The sequence below is a fragment of the Phoxinus phoxinus genome, assembly GCF_949152265.1.
Source record: "Phoxinus phoxinus genome assembly, chromosome: 20".
NCBI classification, from domain to species: Eukaryota; Metazoa; Chordata; class Actinopteri; order Cypriniformes; family Leuciscidae; genus Phoxinus; species Phoxinus phoxinus.
In genome coordinates, this window is record NC_136895.1 from 3,136,711 (window position 1) to 3,155,301 (window position 18,591).

The 18,591-nt window shown below is 42.1% G+C and overlaps 1 protein-coding gene across 3 annotated transcripts in view; it reads right to left on the reverse strand.

Moving 5' to 3' along the window:
- Positions 1-18,591, reverse strand: part of arhgef3 (Rho guanine nucleotide exchange factor (GEF) 3) — a 102,739-nt gene that overhangs the window by 10,293 nt on the left and 73,855 nt on the right. For all 3 annotated transcript variants that reach the window (XM_079594002.1, XM_079594001.1, XM_079594003.1), the window contains 7 exons: positions 16,799-16,957; positions 15,933-15,995; positions 15,465-15,561; positions 11,852-11,928; positions 7,997-8,254; positions 6,629-6,799; positions 4,274-4,460 (listed from right to left, as the gene is read on the reverse strand). In XM_079594002.1, coding sequence (XP_079450128.1) covers positions 4,274-4,460; positions 6,629-6,799; positions 7,997-8,254; positions 11,852-11,928; positions 15,465-15,561; positions 15,933-15,995; positions 16,799-16,957 — 1,012 coding nt within the window. The remainder of the gene's footprint in view (positions 1-4,273; positions 4,461-6,628; positions 6,800-7,996; positions 8,255-11,851; positions 11,929-15,464; positions 15,562-15,932; positions 15,996-16,798; positions 16,958-18,591) is intronic.

An 18,591-nucleotide genomic window follows, 5' to 3' on the forward strand; every position in this document is an offset into this window, starting at 1 on the left:
GCCAAAAGTAATTACGTTGGACGCAGCTGCCATGAGACCCAACAGTCTGAAACTGTTCCACAGTGAGTGACTGGCCTAGTTTTACCCCATTTACGGCGAATCGTTGTCGAAACCCATAACACATCCAGAAAAGTGGTCCTCTGAGCTGGGAGGAGCACACTCTTCTTGGCGTTGAGTCACAACCCCAACATCTTTAAATGAGACAGGACGACATCTCGATGCCGAACTGCCATCTGCTCAGATTGAGCTAGGATCAACCAATCGTCGATAGTATAATACGCGAATGCCCTGGAGTCTCAGAGGAGCCAGAGCTGCATCCACACATACAGTAAAGGTACAGGGTGATCAACCTAGGCCGAATGGAAGAACTCGATACTGGTATGCTTCGCCCCCGATAGCAAACCTCAGGAACCTCCTGTGATGAGGATGGATAGATAAGCGTCCTTCAAGTCTATTGTGACAAACCGGTCCTCGGGCTGAATCTGTGACACAATCATATTAGCGTAAGCATACTTGGAACTTGAGATTCTGAAACCTGCTGTTTAATTGACGCAGATCTAGAAAAGGACGCAACCACTCATCCTCTTTCGGAACAATGAAGTAACGGCTGAAAAACCCTGACTGTCTGCTGGGAGGAGGAACCCCTTCTATAGCTCCTTTTGCAGAAGTGTCAGTACTTCCTGCTCCATAACCAGAGCCTGCTCGGGGTCCACCACTGTGGGGAGGACCCCTAGAAATCTGTGCGGACGAGAACCTAATTCTGAAAACCCTTTTCTATAGTGTGCAGGACCCACTGAGAAATATGTGGCAGTAGACCCTCCTCTGAGGATCGTATGGTGACGCTGACACCTCGGTGTCCTGAAGCGGCTAACCGGCAGGGAACAACCGAACTGGCAGCGTTACGACCCTCCTCAGAGAGTCGTACCCCAGAGGGCGCCGAGGAGAAACGATTTCTCAAAACCGTCCCTACCCCAGAGGGGACCACCCTCAGAAGCATGCAGCCTCAGCGTCAGGGCTTCTTCTTCCAAGCTATTTTAGAGATAAAACAGTTCTCAGATCTTGCACATAACTAACTGGCTAGACTACGACCGCCACCCAGGTCCCCTCGATTGTGGATGAGCCCGAATGGCGACGCACTGTTTTGCAGCACTTTATGCTGCAAGGAGCTTTAGTAGGCTGAGACTGCTCCCGCCCAGAGGTCTCAGGAACATTAGATCGGTGAGGAAGAAACCTCTGGAACGCCACTGAATAGTTTATTTCTTCGTTTTTTTGAAAGCGAAGCGTCCAGAAGAACAGACATATTTTACCTTTATTTTTCTTTACATCAGAAAAGCTATATATATATATATCACTCTGTGGCCACCAGCAGGAAACCAAACCAGACCCTCTTCAGGGGACGCCGAGAAGTAACGATTTCTCGAAACCGTCCCTATAGTTTATTTGTTGCGCGACGCAATTCTCGAATGGCGTCAGTGCTTACATCCTCACGTTCATCTATGTCCTTATATTTACCCACCAGCGCTGCCTAATAATATTTATTTATTATTTATGATGGCTGGTGGGTAACGTCGGGGTAATGATGACGCCGACTCAGGAGAGAGATAGCTTGCAAGCGTCTCTTTAACCTGAGGCTTTGTCATACCATGATATTAAATACCCATAACATTACTATAGTAGAAGTTTGGGGATTAAACACATAAAATAGAAACCGGTTTATTCCACGATCTCAACACCTCAGTGTGGAGATGGGGAAAAAATGGCAATCCCCGATGAGGAGGCTGAGATATAGAGTTTTCCTTATATTCTCACTCTCATAATATTCAGCTGGGGCCGTATTCACAAAGAATTTTATCTTACCACTAGGAGTACTCCTAAATCGCACTAAAAGATTTTAGCTAGGAGTGTTCTCTTAAAAGTTATTCACAACGCCTTTCAGACCTACTCTTAGTAAGGAAAAATTACAACTCCTAAACTAAGAGTGAGTCTTCGTTGCTATGGATGACGTCAATTCTCATGCACAAGCTTCCTCGCAATGATCACGGTGATTGGTTGTTAGATGAAAGGGCCATCATGCGGAACATAACACAGACGCACCAAATCATGGAATTACGACATCTAAATATGTCTGTGTCCTACACAAAATAATAATAATAATGTCATCAAAATGCATAGCCTATATAATGACATGTTTGTGCAGGCCCCAGTGAAGTGCAATTCTAAAAAGGCAGAGAGAGAGAGAGAGAGAAAAGTTGTGAATTCAATTTAATTAAATCAAGGTAAATCAAGGTGAAAAATGACACTTGCATTAACACTTGCTTGGTTAATTGACATCCTATTAGCCTAAATAGACTACTTAAAGCAAGGAAATGTTGCTCCTATTGAAGTAATGTAATAGTTGAATGACGGTGGATTATGAACTCGCCAAAACGGAAAAGAAAGCCCAACTGACGCAGGATCAGTTACTGCTGCTGGCCCAGTTGGTGCTGGAAAAAAAAAACCACAATAAAAGGGAAATTCGGCACTGGGATACAACATCGAGAATTGTGAAGTTTGCATCGAACACAATCTGGGTATTGATGGAGTGGGTTTTCTTTCTATTCACAAACATGTCCTCATCCTGACGTGGTGCAATTATTTTAATATGTGTCCCGTCTGTAGCACCGACCACTCCGGGCACACCGGCAATATCCATAAAGCTGGCTTTGTTTCTTTGGAGTTGGCGAATGTCCAAAGGAAAACTTATGAACTGTCGAATAATATGGGGTCTACAGAGTGCATTGATGGTTTGGTGGATGGATCTGCTTACCGATGGCTGGGATATCGCTAGATCGTCGGCATTACACAATTGCATTTTCCCCGTTGCCAGGTAGCGAAGTGTTATCAAACATTTCAACCCGGCACTGATTGGGTTGTTGCGATTAGTTGGCGCTCTTATTGCATCCCTCACAAGATCCACAACAATCAGTATTCCCTCACGGTTAAGGCGGTGTCTTTGTAATAACTCCGTGTCATTGAGTGTCTCCAACACACTGCGTCGCGCGGCGATTTTAAGATCCGTTGTGAATAGGTCTTAGTGAGTTAGGAGTCCTCTCGACTTCTTTTAAGCTGTCCCAGACTTAGGTGCTACTTTTAGGGCTAAAATGCTTTGTGAATTACTCTTAGTGAAAAAAATTAGGAGTCCTAAAGTTAGGAGTGACACGCCCATTATTTTTAGGAGTTGCTCCTAAATTCGCCTGTTAGGAGCTACTTTTAGCCTTAAAATTCTTTGTGAATACGGCCCCTGGCCAGTAAATATTTAACTTAACAACAGCACTAGATAAAACCTCCTTTTATAAGCTCCTCTTTATTCAACAGAGTTATGAGCAGAATTATTTATTTATTTATTTATTGAAAACTCATAAACATCTGCCTTATTCATTATATTTCTAATTGTTTTGTTCTCTTTTTCTTAACAAAACACTAACGATACCAATTCCTTGGAACTGGAGATCACAGCACGAGTGTCTCATCCCGGGGAGAAGAAACCGCAGCGCATGCTTCTCCCTGAGATAAGGCACTGGATCTAACAGGTGAAGGCAGAGATAAGACGTGCGCCGCCCTAACCCCCGCTGTCAGATCCGTTTGCGAACCCCACGATGCGAGACCCGTATATATATATATATTGCAACTTGACAGAAAACAATAAATATGACAAGGACAGAATACACAGATCGCTTGCTATGAAGCTGTCGCGGTCTGTTTTCAGGGGTGCTTTATAGCTTCCTGGTCGATGACGTCACCCGCCTATGTTCCCTTAAAAGGGAATCAATACTTCAAGGATGAATTAAATTGATCAAAAGTTACAGTAAAGACATTTATAATGTTATTAAAGATTCTATTTCAGATAAATGCTGTTCTTTTGAACTTTCTATTCATCAAACATTGATAATAATAATGATTGTGTTTTGAGCATCAAATCCGCATATTAGAATTATTTCTGAAGGATCATGTGACACTGAAGACTGGAGTAATGAGGCTGAAAATTCAGCTTTGATCATAGGAATAAATTACATTTTAAAATATATTAAATTAGAAAACAGTTATTTTGAATTGTCATAATATTAAACAATATTATTATTATTATTTTTGTTTTTTATCAAATAAATGCAGCCTTGGTGAGCAGAAGAGACTTCTTTTAAAAACATAAAAAATCTTACCGATCCCAAACGTTTGACAGGAAGTGTACCTGGCCATTTTTGTCACTTTTGATGAAATGTGATGATTTCTGACTCACTCCGCTCGTGGTTGCTGAAGGCCCCTCTGATGGAGCCGCCCAGCCGCATCTCTCCGTCCTGCAGGTCTTCCCACTCCAGCTCTCTCACAGGGATCGGCTGCCGGTAGAGCTGATACCACAGCTGCTCATTCTGGGTAATGGCCCGTGTGATCACCAACACGTCCTGAAACAGGAACACATGCAGCTTCTGCAGAACGAGAGAGGAGAGAGACTTTGGTTTGTTACAGAGTGCAATTCTTTAATGATGTTTGATGAACGTTTAATAACTAAGGGTTAGATCACTCAATTTCAAAACTGTCATCACTCACCCTTATGTTGTTAAGAACCCGTAAGACTTTGAATGAACACTAGAATGAACCTCATTGGTTTCTGCTGAAGCTCAAACGTGCCGCGTAACACGAGAATGAACCTCATTGGTTCTTGCTGAAGCTCAAACGTGCTGCGTAACACGAGAATAAACCTCATTGGTTCTTGCCGAAGCTCAAACGTGCTGCGTTACACGAGAAGAACCTCATTGGTTCTTGCCGAAGCTCAAACGTGCTGCGTTACACGAGAAGAACCTCATTGGTTCCTGCTGAAGCTCAAACGTGCTGCGTAACATGAGAACGAACCTCATTGGTTCTTGCTGAAGCTCAAACGTGCTGCGTAACACGAGAATGAACCTCATTGGTTTCTGCTGAAGCTCAAACGTGCTGCGTAACATGAGAACAAACCTCATTGGTTCTTGCTGAAGCTCAAACGTGCTGCGTAACATGAGAACGAACCTCATTGGTTCTTGCTGAAGCTCAAACGTGCTGCGTAACACGAGAACGAACCTCATTGGTTCTTGAGAAGCTCAAACGTGATGCGCAACACAAGAACGAACCTCATTGGTTCTTGCAGAAGCTCAAACGTGCTGCGTAACACAAGAATGAACCTCATTGGTTCTTGCTAAAGCGCAAACGTGCTGCGTAACACGAGAACGAACCTCATTGGTTCTTGCGGAAGCTCAATCGTAATGCGTAACACGAGAATGAACCTCATTGGTTCTTGCTAAAGCGCAAACGTGCTGCGTAACACGAGAATGAACCTCATTGGTTCTTGCTGAAGCTCAAACGTGCTGCGTAACATGAGAATGAACCTCATTGGTTCTTGCTAAAGCGCAAACGTGCTGCGTAACACGAGAATGAACCTCATTGGTTCTTGCTGAAGCTCAAACGTGCTGCGTAACACGAGAATGAACCTCATTGGTTTCTGCTGAAGCTCAAACGTGCTGCGTAACACGAGAATGAACCTCATTGGTTCTTGCTAAAGCGCAAACGTGTTGCGTTACACGAGAACGAACCTCATTGGTTCTTGCAGAAGCTCAAACGTGCTGCGTAACACGAGAATGAACCTCATTGGTTCTTGCTAAAGCGCAAACGTGTTGCGTTACACGAGAACGAACCTCATTGGTTCTTGCAGAAGCTCAAACGTGCTGCGTTACACGAGAACGAACCTCATTGGTTCTTGCTGAAGCTCAAACGTGCTGCATAACACGAGAACGAACCTCATTGGTTCTTGCTAAAGCGCAAACGTGCTGCGTAACACGAGAACGAACCTCATTGGTTCTTGCAGAAGCTCAAACGTGCTGCGTAACACGAGAATGAACCTCATTGGTTCTTGCAGAAGCTCAAACGTGCTGCGTAACACGAGAACGAACCTCATTGGTTCTTGCTAAAGCGCAAACGTGCTGCGTAACACGAGAATGAAGTTGCGTAGCTTTAAACGGAGGGACAGAAATATTTCAGAGTTCATTAAAATATCCATTTTTGTTTCTAAAATGAACAAAAGTCTTACGGGTTTGGAACGACATGATGACAGAAATGATGACAGTAAATGATGACAGAATTTACATTTTTGGGTAAACTATCCCTTTAAGGTGAAGTTTAGCTGTATAGTTGTCATTTTAGCAGTGAAGTGACTTCTCTAGGCAGGTCAGGGGAAACGATATGCACCATATAAGCCCCTTTTTAATCTTGAAATAAAGAAGTATAGAAAACATGAGAAAATATTGCTTTCACCTCAAATACACATTTGTTCCTTTTTTTTTATTTAGTTGGAGCCGATCTCATGCTTATTTCTAGAATATGAACCCACAGTATTTTGTCACTGCTACACTGCAATAAACTTCTCCATTGAGATCTTTAGCATCCACATAATCCTTTCTTACACTATCTAGTTTACAAGTCAAACCAAACAGAAGTTTTATAATACTTCACATTATCCTGGAAAAATGCGGCTCTTCGGGAATGTAAAGACACAGATTTTGGGGATAGTGGTTTTCCACAAATCACCTGAATGACACATGACTAAAACAATGCTAGAAGTTCTTACGGCTCCTCTGTTGTTCTTGAGTTCTCCGTGGCAGCTGAGGATCCGCGAGCTGTCGATCAGTAGATCTTTCTGGCCACTCTCCAGATACAGCAAGCGTTCCTTGTAGAAACGGCACTCCGACTCGCCCGTCTGTGTATTAATATCGGCCACGATACTCTGGATCATGTTAATCTATGAAAGCCAAAGAGCAGCACAGAAAAGAGACCATTAGGTTGAGGATCTCACAGCTGTGAACAAAAAACATGGCCGCCAGAGGCTAAAGTCCCCCTGTAGTCAATACTTGTATCCCTTAAAACTCATCTTTGATCACCTTGAAAAAAGTTTCTTCGTGCCTTAAAATATCTTGAATGTAACTCGACACCCTTGCCTCATTTAGTATACGCGGTTCTCTGAATATGCAAATGAGCCCCGCCACCACTCACTCCCTCACTCAGAGATCCACTGGTGGACGATCACACGTTGATCTGATTGGTTACAAGGTAGTGTGTGACGTCAGAAACACCAGCGACTTCACACCGTGTTTTTGAGACTGTCTTTGGTTCACTGCAGTTTTAAGCAGAAAATACTCAGCAATGCTGTCGACTTATGAACTTACACACGATGTGTGTCAAAGCAGATTAAAAACACCATATAGACACATAAACAACATTAAAAGCTGGATTTTCACCACAGGGGGACTTTAATTATTTTGGTTTTAGGTATTTTTGATGACATTAGCAACACAAATTGTCCATGTTGGCACTTAGTTCAATACACACTACGCAGATTTAATGTAAACTAGCAGAATTATTCAGGACTAAATTGAAAAAAAACAACAACTTTAATTTAAAGGTGCATTGTGTAATATTTAGGAGGATTTGTTGACAGAAATGCAATATCATAAATATAACTATTTTCAGTGGTGTATAAAGACGTTACATAATGAACCGTTATGTTTTTATTACCTTAGAATGAGTAATTTCCATCTACACACACCGCGGGTCCACTTACATCCACATGTTTCTACAGTAGCCCTGAACGGACAAACGCATTATGTTTGCGTTTGTTCACTAAAGAAGTTCACTAAAGAAGTGAGCTAAAGTCAGCGAATAAAACACTGACACAATGATGAACAGGTAACAATAATATTCGCAATAACATCGATTTATTGAATAATTAAGTAAACCTAATTTCTTTATCTTTGTAAAGAAACCTCATTGCTTAACTGGCTACTCTCTGCCGTCTCAGACGATGACATCACTTCCTGTCGGCCACCGTAACTTCTGTTGGGTGCAATTCACAACCTCACCACTAGATGTCGCTAAAACGTACACACTGCACCTTTAAAGAGTTGGTGTAAGAGTAGTGCAGGACTCTTCAGTAACTCACAGCCTCCTCCAGGTGCTGCTGGTCGGGGTGGGCGTTGGGTGTGTGTTTGAGGATCTCTCGGAGCAGCAGCGGGTATTTGACCAGTCGACTGCGCGGGACGTCCAGGAAGCTCCACAGGTCCAGTTTGCGGCTGAAGGGCGACTCCAGGCAGCGCTGGAGGAAGTCCTGCACCCGTGGGTCCTGCTTCTTATGGTCCAGCAGGGCTTTGGCCGCCACCTGGTTACTGCAGTAGCTGTTGTAGGAGTCGAGACAAGGCAGCTACAGTGAGACAGAGAGAGACATGTTCATGATCAGCGTCCAATCCTGCGCCTGGCGCCTGTTCATCACTGAGGTTTGGACACTACTATAAATTACAGTGGTAAGATTCAATGTAGTTAGCTTTATGTTACTAACTAGCAGTGTAACTACCATTTCACAAGCTAGCTTGACTTAAGTTTAACTTAAAGGATTAGTTCACTTTAAAAAAAACTTTTGCTGATAATTTACTCTCCCCGATGTCATCCAAGATGTCCATGTCTTTCTTTCTTCAGTGGAAAAGAAATTAAGGTTTTTGATGAAAACATTTCTCCATATAATGGACTTCACTGGCGACCAAACGGGTCAAGGTCCAGATGACAGTGTCAGCGCCGCTTCAACGGGCTTTAAACGACACCAGACGATGAATACGGGTCTTATCTAGCGAAACGCTCGGTCATTTCAAAAATAAATAAAACAGTTCAAGTTTTATAAGCACAAACGCTCGCCTTGCTCTGTTCTGTGATGCGCGTTCGTGACGTCACGTAATACGCAGTTACGTTGGAAAGGTCACGCTTCTATGAGAAGTAAAACATTTCTGTCCTGACGAAAATGTTCTTTTAGGCTTTTTAATTACAGCACCCAGGATACACACACGAAATGAGCATTTTAAAAGATAAACTGACACAAAGACATTTGAATATGTGTGTATGGTCCTCCTTCCCCACATTTGTAAACACTGACTCGGTAAAGCGTGACCTTTTCAACGTAACTGCGTATTACGTGACGTCACGAACGCGCATCACAGAACAGAGCAAGGCGAGCGTTTGTGCTTATAAAACTTACACTTTTTTATTTATTTTTGAAATGACGATGGTTTCGCTAGATAAGACCCGTATTCATCGTCTGGTGTCGTTTAAAGCCCGTTGAAGCGGCGCTGACACTGTCATCTGGACCTTGAACCGTTTGGTCGCCAGTGAAGTCCATTATATGGAGAAATGTTTTCATCAAAAACCTTAATTTCTTTTCAACTGGAGAAAGAAAGACATGGACATCATGGATGACATCGGGGTGAGTAAATTATCAGCAAAAGTTTTTTTAAAAGTGAACTAATCCTTTAAATCTTCCCAAACGATACAGAGAGTCGATGCATTCAGACTGGCCTCAGCACACTTAGCGTCTGACTAGTTTACCAATTCTCCAGCCGATTAGCAGTTGCTAGCCGCATTCACATAGCTGGGCGTTAGCTACATTTACATTGATTGACCCAAATAATCAGTTTATAGTGGGACTGATGCCTCAAAATCCTTCATGTAAAGACCTGAATTGACCAGATTCAAAGGGTGGTGTAGACCTGAAATAATCAGAATATATATATTTTTAAAAGCATATAAAAGCTTGAATCTGCAATTGTTATAAAAAAATACCAGCAATTTCATGATGCTTAGGCCTATGTTTAGGAAGATTTATGTTTATTTATGCCTCATGTCTTGTGAACTGGTCAGTGGAGAAGACTGAATATTTACTAAATATTTGCTAAAAATCTCTTCTTGACGAACATCTGCTTACTTTATAGATAGGTCATCAAGGCAAAGATGACACTTGTGCTCACGGTAGCTCCAGTGACATCACTGCGGTGACTTTCTCCAGTTATAAATGCGTCGTAATGCACATGTAAACGGATATGTGAATCGGACTGGAATGTTTAGGGTTCATATAAACAGAAATGTCAGAATCTGAAATCAGGGGAAAGCTAGCACATGTAAACTTATAGTGAGCACATCGGTGTCTCTCAGCGGGGAACATTAACAACCATGTTAACCCAACTTCCCACTGAGTTCATGGTCTAATGACTAGAAATGAACTAACGCTCTGTCTGATAATATCAGTGCCAGGTATGGTCAAGACAGTGACCAGTGAGCTTCTGAAGAACACGGTCCTGCTCACGTCTGATTCAATCCAAACATTTCCCTCAGCAAACGCATAGCATCAATCTCAAAATCATAAACCATTTTACATGACGATTGTGTAACCAAGGGTTTTTCTGGTTACTCAACTAAATGATAAAAAAAACTCCAAGAAAATCTAAATGTTTTTTTTTCTATAGATTTCTATCATTTGTGCTATAGAAAAATACAAATGTGCAGAATTTATTCATGGGACTACACGTAATAACTTATTAGCCAATGATGAGAGAAATGTTTTGAAACAAAAGCAGAAGAGACACAGCGCAGCGAACTGTTGTCAGTTCAGTCTAAGCCTCGACTACACTACACAACGTTTCATATCGAAACGCATTTTAAAACACTAGGCATCATACACTTGCTTTGTAAACGTTACAGAGAAAAACTGGGCATCATACACTAAAGGACTGAGGATCACACACTACCAGACTTTCAACTTGTTTCAAACACATCAAACTCACACAAAAAAACACGCACCTTGTTTCTTGGAGACGCACGACAAATGAAAACAATATGCGGTCAAAATATCAAACATGCTTGTTATCCTGCGACTGGATAGAATGTGTCTGAAATGGCAAATAATGTAGACCAAAGTCCTTTTAGGCAAGTCGTGCCACTCGGCCGCCATCTTGGCAACGCCTCCGGGCAGCTATTTCGGACTAACAAGACCAGGCTCCTATCTAAATGAATGGGCAGAGAGTCAGAACTGCACTTTCACTGGTCACCGGGACATCAAAACTGCATGTATGGAAACAGCAGTAAAATATGATAAAAATCGCTGAAAAAGTTTGATGACTTTGCCTCAAAATAAGGTTTAAAACGCCTTTTCCCCACAGGTTATACTTTTACTACGCATGCACAAGGGTTCACGACACCAACAGGCAAAACCTCAACTGTGCGCATGCGTCAGTGGAACCAGACGCTAGGCTTAAATGTTTCCCGGCTTGACTGTTAAGAGCAGATGATTGGCTTTCGAGCGGGAGGGGCGGGACATGTGCGTACAACCGCCATCTTTAACGTTACGGGTTTTCCTTATATAGTTGTATTGAGGATTGAGGAAGTGGCATGTCTCATATAGAAATTGTCTCTGTGTAAACTCATCTAGACTGTAAATTTTACATCTGGGCAAAAATCAAGCGTAGCGTCAGTTCTGTCACGTTAGTCAAGCTCGCATCAGTGACTCTCAGCTGATCCTCTACCTGTAGGAATACCTATCACCGTATACATATATAAACTCTTCAGTATTATCAGCAGCGATGGCGTTTCTCAGGAGCCGATTACCCTCCTCCCTCCCCAGCTCCTCCTGTCTCAGTCAGGATTTGGCATTCCTCTTGAATCAGAGTAAATTCTCGAATTATGTTGTACTTTAAGATCTTGAATGAATGATGTCTGCACACATTCATGTTGGTTCTGTTGTGTTTACCCTGAGGAGGGTTATTGCGGCTCTTATCCGTGCTAGACTGACTGGATGCGCAGGGAGATCTCGCCCAGAACAGAACCACACCGCCAATCCAAACTGTATGCTAATTGTCAACCGTATTTGACGATAGTGGTCCTGACAGAACTTGTGTAGAGTATTCCAGCCTTCAGCTCAAGTGTTTTTATCACGACCACTTCACACAGGGCTGAACACAACATGGCAGTGAGATGGTCTTACCCAGTCCACTAGAATATGGCCCACACGATCGGTCGAGCCGTCCGGCTTTCTGGCCTCTCGCAGCCGACTCAGCAAATCTACAGGATCAGAGAGAAACAGCTTGGGTCTTTTTGCCACCACGTGAAATGACCTATGACATTGAGAAATGATTGGTCTCTATCAGGTCCTGGAGGGCCACTGTCCTGCAGAGTGTAGCTCCATCTCTAATCAAACACACCTGAACAAGCTGGTCAATGTCTTCAGGACCACTAGAAGGCTTCAGGCAGGGGAGTTTGATCAGGGATGGAGCAGGACAGCAGGTCTATAGCACATGTTTTCATATTTCAATCAAAGTATTGTTTCTAGTCATTCAGGGAAAAGACACCGTCTCTATGTTAGGTGATTCATGTCGACTTATCAATATGATTTGATGAACATTTATGTTTTTAGCCAGTTGAAAGTTGTGATGGTTTGAACAGGTCAGGTGGAGGATAACAGCTCATTCACCAGTGAGGAGAAGGTTCTGAAAAGAGACTTTGTGCCTCATTAGGTATCTTTCCATCCACCTATTTTTTAGCATTTTAGGATATTGCATACAGTAGAAAAAAAAAGCTGGATGAGCATAAATTCAAAAAATTTGAATAAAAACTTGTGCGCTTAATTGAGTCGGATAAACTTTTTATCTGATAAGAAAACGTGCATAAACTACGATGGAAACGCATTTACTGAATAAATCCCTTGATGTGCAACACAAAACTCAAGTTCCTTGATTATTACGCAGGAATGAGAGTTTAGTTCCTAATCATATTGGCCTAGAAAATCGCAACTTTTCATTTTCTGTCGGCCTTAGTACACGATGTAACACAAGTTACGTTTTAAATGGGACAAACATCGAAACTCTTTGGTTATTTTTTTGAGAGAGATGCTAACGGTCTAACCAGATTCAATGAGCTATGCTAAGCTATGCTAAAAGTGCTACCGCCAGACCCAGAGATCGGCTGGATGGATTCGAAACCAGTAAAACTGTTGAACTCTCGGGGAACTGGAAAATGAGCCTATTTCCAAAAAAAGTGGTATTCTTTTAATTCCCTCCAGAAGCGTCTCACAGGAGTGTGTTCACAAACACCAGCATCCCAACGCAAGAGACCATGACAGCGTTTATTCACAAATGTTTCATGCCATATTCCAATTTTGCACATAGGTTAAATTCACAACTTTGTATAGAAACTTGGATATTGTGTAGGAACAATGTGCGGATCTGATTTTAGATGCTCTGGCATATATTTGTGTGATCTTCTGTGCTGTCTTCTCACATAATAACATAATTTAAACTTAAATCAATATTCCATCTTGTCATCTAATAAGTGGTATCATGATTGGCTTACTGTATTGGGTTCCGATTAGCTGTTATTGGGTTCTTATTTGCTGTTATTGGGTCATGATTTGCTGTTATTGGGTCATGATTTGCTGTTATTGGGTCATGATTTGCTGTTATTGGGTTCTGATTTGCTGTTATTGGGTCATGATTTGCTGTTATTGGGTTCTGATTTGCTGTTATTGGGTTCTGATTTGCTGTTATTGGGTTCTGATTTGCTGTTATTGGGTCATGATTTGCTGTTATTGGGTTCTGATTTGCTGTTATTGTGATTTGCTGTTATTGGGTTCTGATTTGCTGTTATTGGGTTCTGATTTGCTGTTATTGGGTTCTGATTTGCTGTTATTGGGTTCTGATTTGCTGTTATTGGGTTCTGATTTGCTGTTATTGGGTTCTGATTTGCTGTTATTGGGTTCTTATTTGCTGTTATTGGGTCATGATTTGCTGTTATTGGGTCATGATTTGCTGTTATTGGGTTCTGATTTGCTGTTATTGGGTTCTGATTTGCTGTTATTGGGTTCTTATTTGCTGTTATTGGGTCATGATTTGCTGTTATTGGGTCATGATTTGCTGTTATTGGGTTCTGATTTGCTGTTATTGGGTCATGATTTGCTGTTATTGGGTTCTGATTTGCTGTTATTGTGATTTGCTGTTATTGGGTTCTGATTTGCTGTTATTGGGTTCTGATTTGCTGTTATTGGGTTCTGATTTGCTGTTATTGGGTCCTGATTTACTGTTATTGGGTTCCGATTTGCTGTTATTGGGTTCTGATTTGCTGTTATTGGGTTCCGATTTGCTGTTATTGGGTTCTGATTTGCTGTTATTGGGTTCTGATTTGCTGTTATTGGGTTCTGATTTGCTGTTATTGGGTTCTGATTTGCTGTTATTGGGTCATGATTTACTGTTATTGGGTTCTGATTTGCTGTTATTGGGTTCTGATTTGCTGTTATTGGGTTCTGATTTGCTGTTATTGGGTCATGATTTGCTGTTATTGGGTTCTGATTTGCTGTTATTGGGTTCTGATTTGCTGTTATTGGGTTCTGATTTGCTGTTATTGGGTTCTGATTTGCTGTTATTGGGTTCTGATTTGCTGTTATTGGGTTCTGATTTGCTGTTATTGGGTCCTGATTTGCTGTAATTGGGTTCTGATTTGCTGTAATTGGGTTCTGATTTGCTGTTATTGAGTTCTGATTTGCTGTTATTGGGTCATGATTTGCTGTTATTGGGTTCTGATTTGCTGTTATTGGGTCCTGATTTGCTGTTATTGGGTTCTGATTTGCTGTTATTGGGTTCTGATTTGCTGTTATTGGGTTCTGATTTGCTGTTATTGGGTTCTGATTTGCTGTTATTGGGTTCTGATTTGCTGTTATTGGGTTCTGATTTGCTGTTATTGGGTCATTATTTACTGTTATTGGGTCATGATTTACTGTTATTGGGTTCTGATTTGCTGTTATTGGGTTCTGATTTGCTGTTATTGGGTTCTGATTTGCTGTTATTGGGTTCTGATTTGCTGTTATTGGGTTCTGATTTGCTGTTATTGGGTTCTGATTTGCTGTTATTGGGTCATGATTTACTGTTATTGGGTTCTGATTTGCTGTTATTGGGTCATGATTTGCTGTTATTGGGTTCTGATTTGCTGTTATTGGGTCATGATTTGCTGTTATTGGGTTCTGATTTGCTGTTATTGGGTTCTGATTTGCTGTTATTGGGTTCTGATTTGCTGTTATTGGGTCATGATTTACTGTTATTGGGTTCTGATTTGCTGTTATTGGGTTCTGATTTGCTGTTATTGGGTTCTGATTTGCTGTTATTGGGTTCTGATTTGCTGTTATTGGGTCATGATTTGCTGTTATTGGGTTCTGATTTGCTGTTATTGGGTTCTGATTTGCTGTTATTGGGTTCTGATTTGCTGTTATTGGGTTCTGATTTGCTGTTATTGGGTCCTGATTTGCTGTTATTGGGTTCTGATTTGCTGTAATTGGGTTCTGATTTGCTGTTATTGGGTCATGATTTGCTGTTATTGGGTTCTGATTTGCTGTTATTGGGTCCTGATTTGCTGTTATTGGGTTCTAAATTTGCTGTTATTGAGTTCTGATTTGCTGTTATTGGGTCATGATTTGCTGTTATTGGGTCATGATTTGCTGTAATTGGGTCAGATCGCACAGCTTTACTTCTTTACTTTGGATAAACGGATCCGGCTGTAAATGATACAGGGATTCTCCTGGTTCAGACACACACAGATGATCCTCTTCTGCTCACCTTCATGCAGGGGAATGAGGGAGTCCAGCGTGCCAAAGATCTGATTGAGTTCATGCTCCGCCATAATCGACAGCTTCAGCATGGGGTCACGATACGCCTGTGATGAAATGACACAATCAGACACTCAAACATTCTAACCTACTCGGGCAAAACTGAGGAAGTATGTGGACATCTTACTGAAAAGTGTAAAGCTAAGAGCAGATTGTAAAAACAAACCCCACATAATCTCATATGCTAGAGCAGGGCTTCCCAAATGAGAGTTTGTGAGTTGATTAAAAGCAAATTATCATTTAAATAATGAAATGTAGAATGTGTTAAATTATGGAAATATTTTATTTTATGTCAAAGGCGTTGAGCTGACAAAAAAAAGCCAGGGAACCCCTGTGCTGGAGAACCAAAGAGCCAGGGGTGAAACTGGACCCTAAGAGTCTTCATGCTGTATGAAGAGATGGAAAAAGCAAAGTGTACCTTCTTGGCCAGCTTCAAGTCCTCAATCAGGTCCTGTTCTCCCTGAGACAGCTCAAAGATGGACTGACAAACACAGGAAAGAAGCAACAACAGAAAGAGGAACTTCAGCGAGAGGCATCTTGCAGACATTCTGGTTATTTACCCGTTTATAAGTAATTTTCATGCTTAATTCTGCCTGTTAAACGGTCTTGTGTAACTTTCACTGTTCATTTCATTGTTCTATCGTATTTTATCTTTCATTTAATAGAACGACACGCTTTTAGAGCCGCTCCTATGCAGCGGTACGTCACATGAGGTTTTCCTGTAATAATGTAGGGATCCACTTGTTGTACATAAGTCAGGTAACAGTTCATGTTTTTACTTGCATATATGATTTAGTTTTAATCCAAATAATCTGTGTGTGTGTTGAGTGAGTGAGTGAGTGAGTGAGTGAGTGAGTGAGTGAGTGAGTGAGTGAGTGAGTGAGTGAGTGAGTGAGTGAGTGAGTGAGTGAGTGTGAGTGAGTGAGTGTGAGTGAGTGAGCGAGTGAGCGAGTTGTTACTTTTTGTGATACTCAAATATACGAACAAACAATTTACATGTATAACTTTGATGAAAGGTTTTGATCCACTTCAAAAGTTGACTACTGTATCTCAGGAAAATCTGTTTACTTAATTAGTATCTATGCTATGTTGTTTTAATTTCTTATGTTGCTTGACATTTGATTTTCGTTCATTATAATTAAACATTCAGTTATTAGGCTAATTATATGTTAATTCAATTAAGAAGTACCTGAAGGCTAAATGCAATCGTTTTAAAACAAGTATATCAAAAACCAGCTCTGACCAATCAGAGTAGAGTATGGGTTTGAAGTGTGGTGAGGTCACCTCTTGTCTCTTGATGTCTTTGGAGGACAGCATGTGTCCCAAGCCTAGATCAAACGTCTCGCTCCACAGCTTGCTGTCGCGGCGTTTGGTGGCGGCTGGCGGGATCTGCCGCGGGGCCATGATCTCCGGTCTGCAGTCACTGCGGAAACTGATGGAGCGCTGAACAGGGAGGAGAACGGGAAAACTGGGAATTAGGGATGTACAGTGGGAAACGTCAGCTTATGACTACCCAGTTATCCTGAGGTTAACCTTGGGTAACTTAGAAGATGTGACACGGGAAGCAGGATAACCAGGATTCCATTTATCCAGAGTTTAGAACGACCCGGGGTTTAGAACGACCCGGGGTTTAGAACGACCCGGGGTTTAGAATGACCCGGGGTTTAGAACGACCCGGGGTTTAGAACGACCCGGGGTTTAGAATGACCCGGGGTTTAGAACGACCCGGGGTTCAGCTCAGAGTTAGCAGTAGATCAGCTCAGAGTTAGCAGTAGATCAGCTCAGAGTTAGCAGTAGATCAGCTCAGAGTTAGCAGTAGATCAGCTCAGAGTTAACGCAGTAGATCAGCTCAGAGTTAGCAGTAGATCAGCTCAGAGTTAGCAGTAGATCAGCTCAGAGTTAGCGCAGTAGATCAGCTCAGAGTTAGCAGTAGATCAGCTCAGAGTTAGCGCAGTAGATCAGCTCAGAGTTAGCGCAGTAGATCAGCTCAGAGTTAGCGCAGTAGATCAGCTCAGAGTTAGCGCAGTAGATCAGCTCAGAGTTAGCAGTAGATCAGCTCAGAGTTAGCGCAGTAGATCAGCTCAGAGTTAGCGCAGTAGATCAGCTCAGAGTTAGCGCAGTAGATCAGCTCAGAGTTAGCGCAGTAGATCAGCTCAGAGTTAGCAGTAGATCAGCTCAGAGTTAGCAGTAGATCAGCTCAGAGTTAGCGCAGTAGATCAGCTCAGAGTTAGCGCAGTAGATCAGCTCAGAGTTAACGCAGTAGATCAGCTCAGAGTTAGCGCAGTAGATCAGCTCAGAGTTAGCAGTAGATCAGCTCAGAGTTAGCAGTAGATCAGCTCAGAGTTAGCGCAGTAGATCAGCTCAGAGTTAGCAGTAGATCAGCTCAGAGTTAACGCAGTAGATCAGCTCAGAGTTAACGCAGTAGATCAGCTCAGAGTTAGCAGTAGATCAGCTCAGAGTTAGCAGTAGATCAGCTCAGAGTTAGCAGTAGATCAGCTCAGAGTTAGCAGTAGATCAGCTCAGAGTTAGCAGTAGATCAGCTCAGAGTTAGCAGTAGATCAGCTCAGAGTTAGCAGTAGATCAGCTCAGAGTTAGCAGTAGATCAGCTCAGAGTTAGCAGTAGATCAGCTCAGAGTTAGCAGTAGATCAGCTCAGAGTTAGCAGTAGATCAGCTCAGAGTTAGCAGTAGATCAGCTCAGAGTTAGCGCAGTAGATCAGCTCAGAGTTAGCAGTAGATCAGCTCAGAGTTAGCAGTAGATCAGCTCAGAGTTAGCAGTAGATCAGCTCAGAGTTAACGCAGTAGATCAGCTCAGAGTTAGCAGTAGATCAGCTCAGAGTTAACGCAGTAGATCAGCTCAGAGTTAGCGCAGTAGATCAGCTCAGAGTTAGCAGTAGATCAGCTCAGAGTTAGCAGTAGATCAGCTCAGAGTTAGCAGTAGATCAGCTCAGAGTTAGCAGTAGATCAGCTCAGAGTTAGCAGTAGATCAGCTCAGAGTTAGCAGTAGATCAGCTCAGAGTTAGCAGTAGATCAGCTCAGAGTTAGCAGTAGATCAGCTCAGAGTTAGCAGTAGATCAGC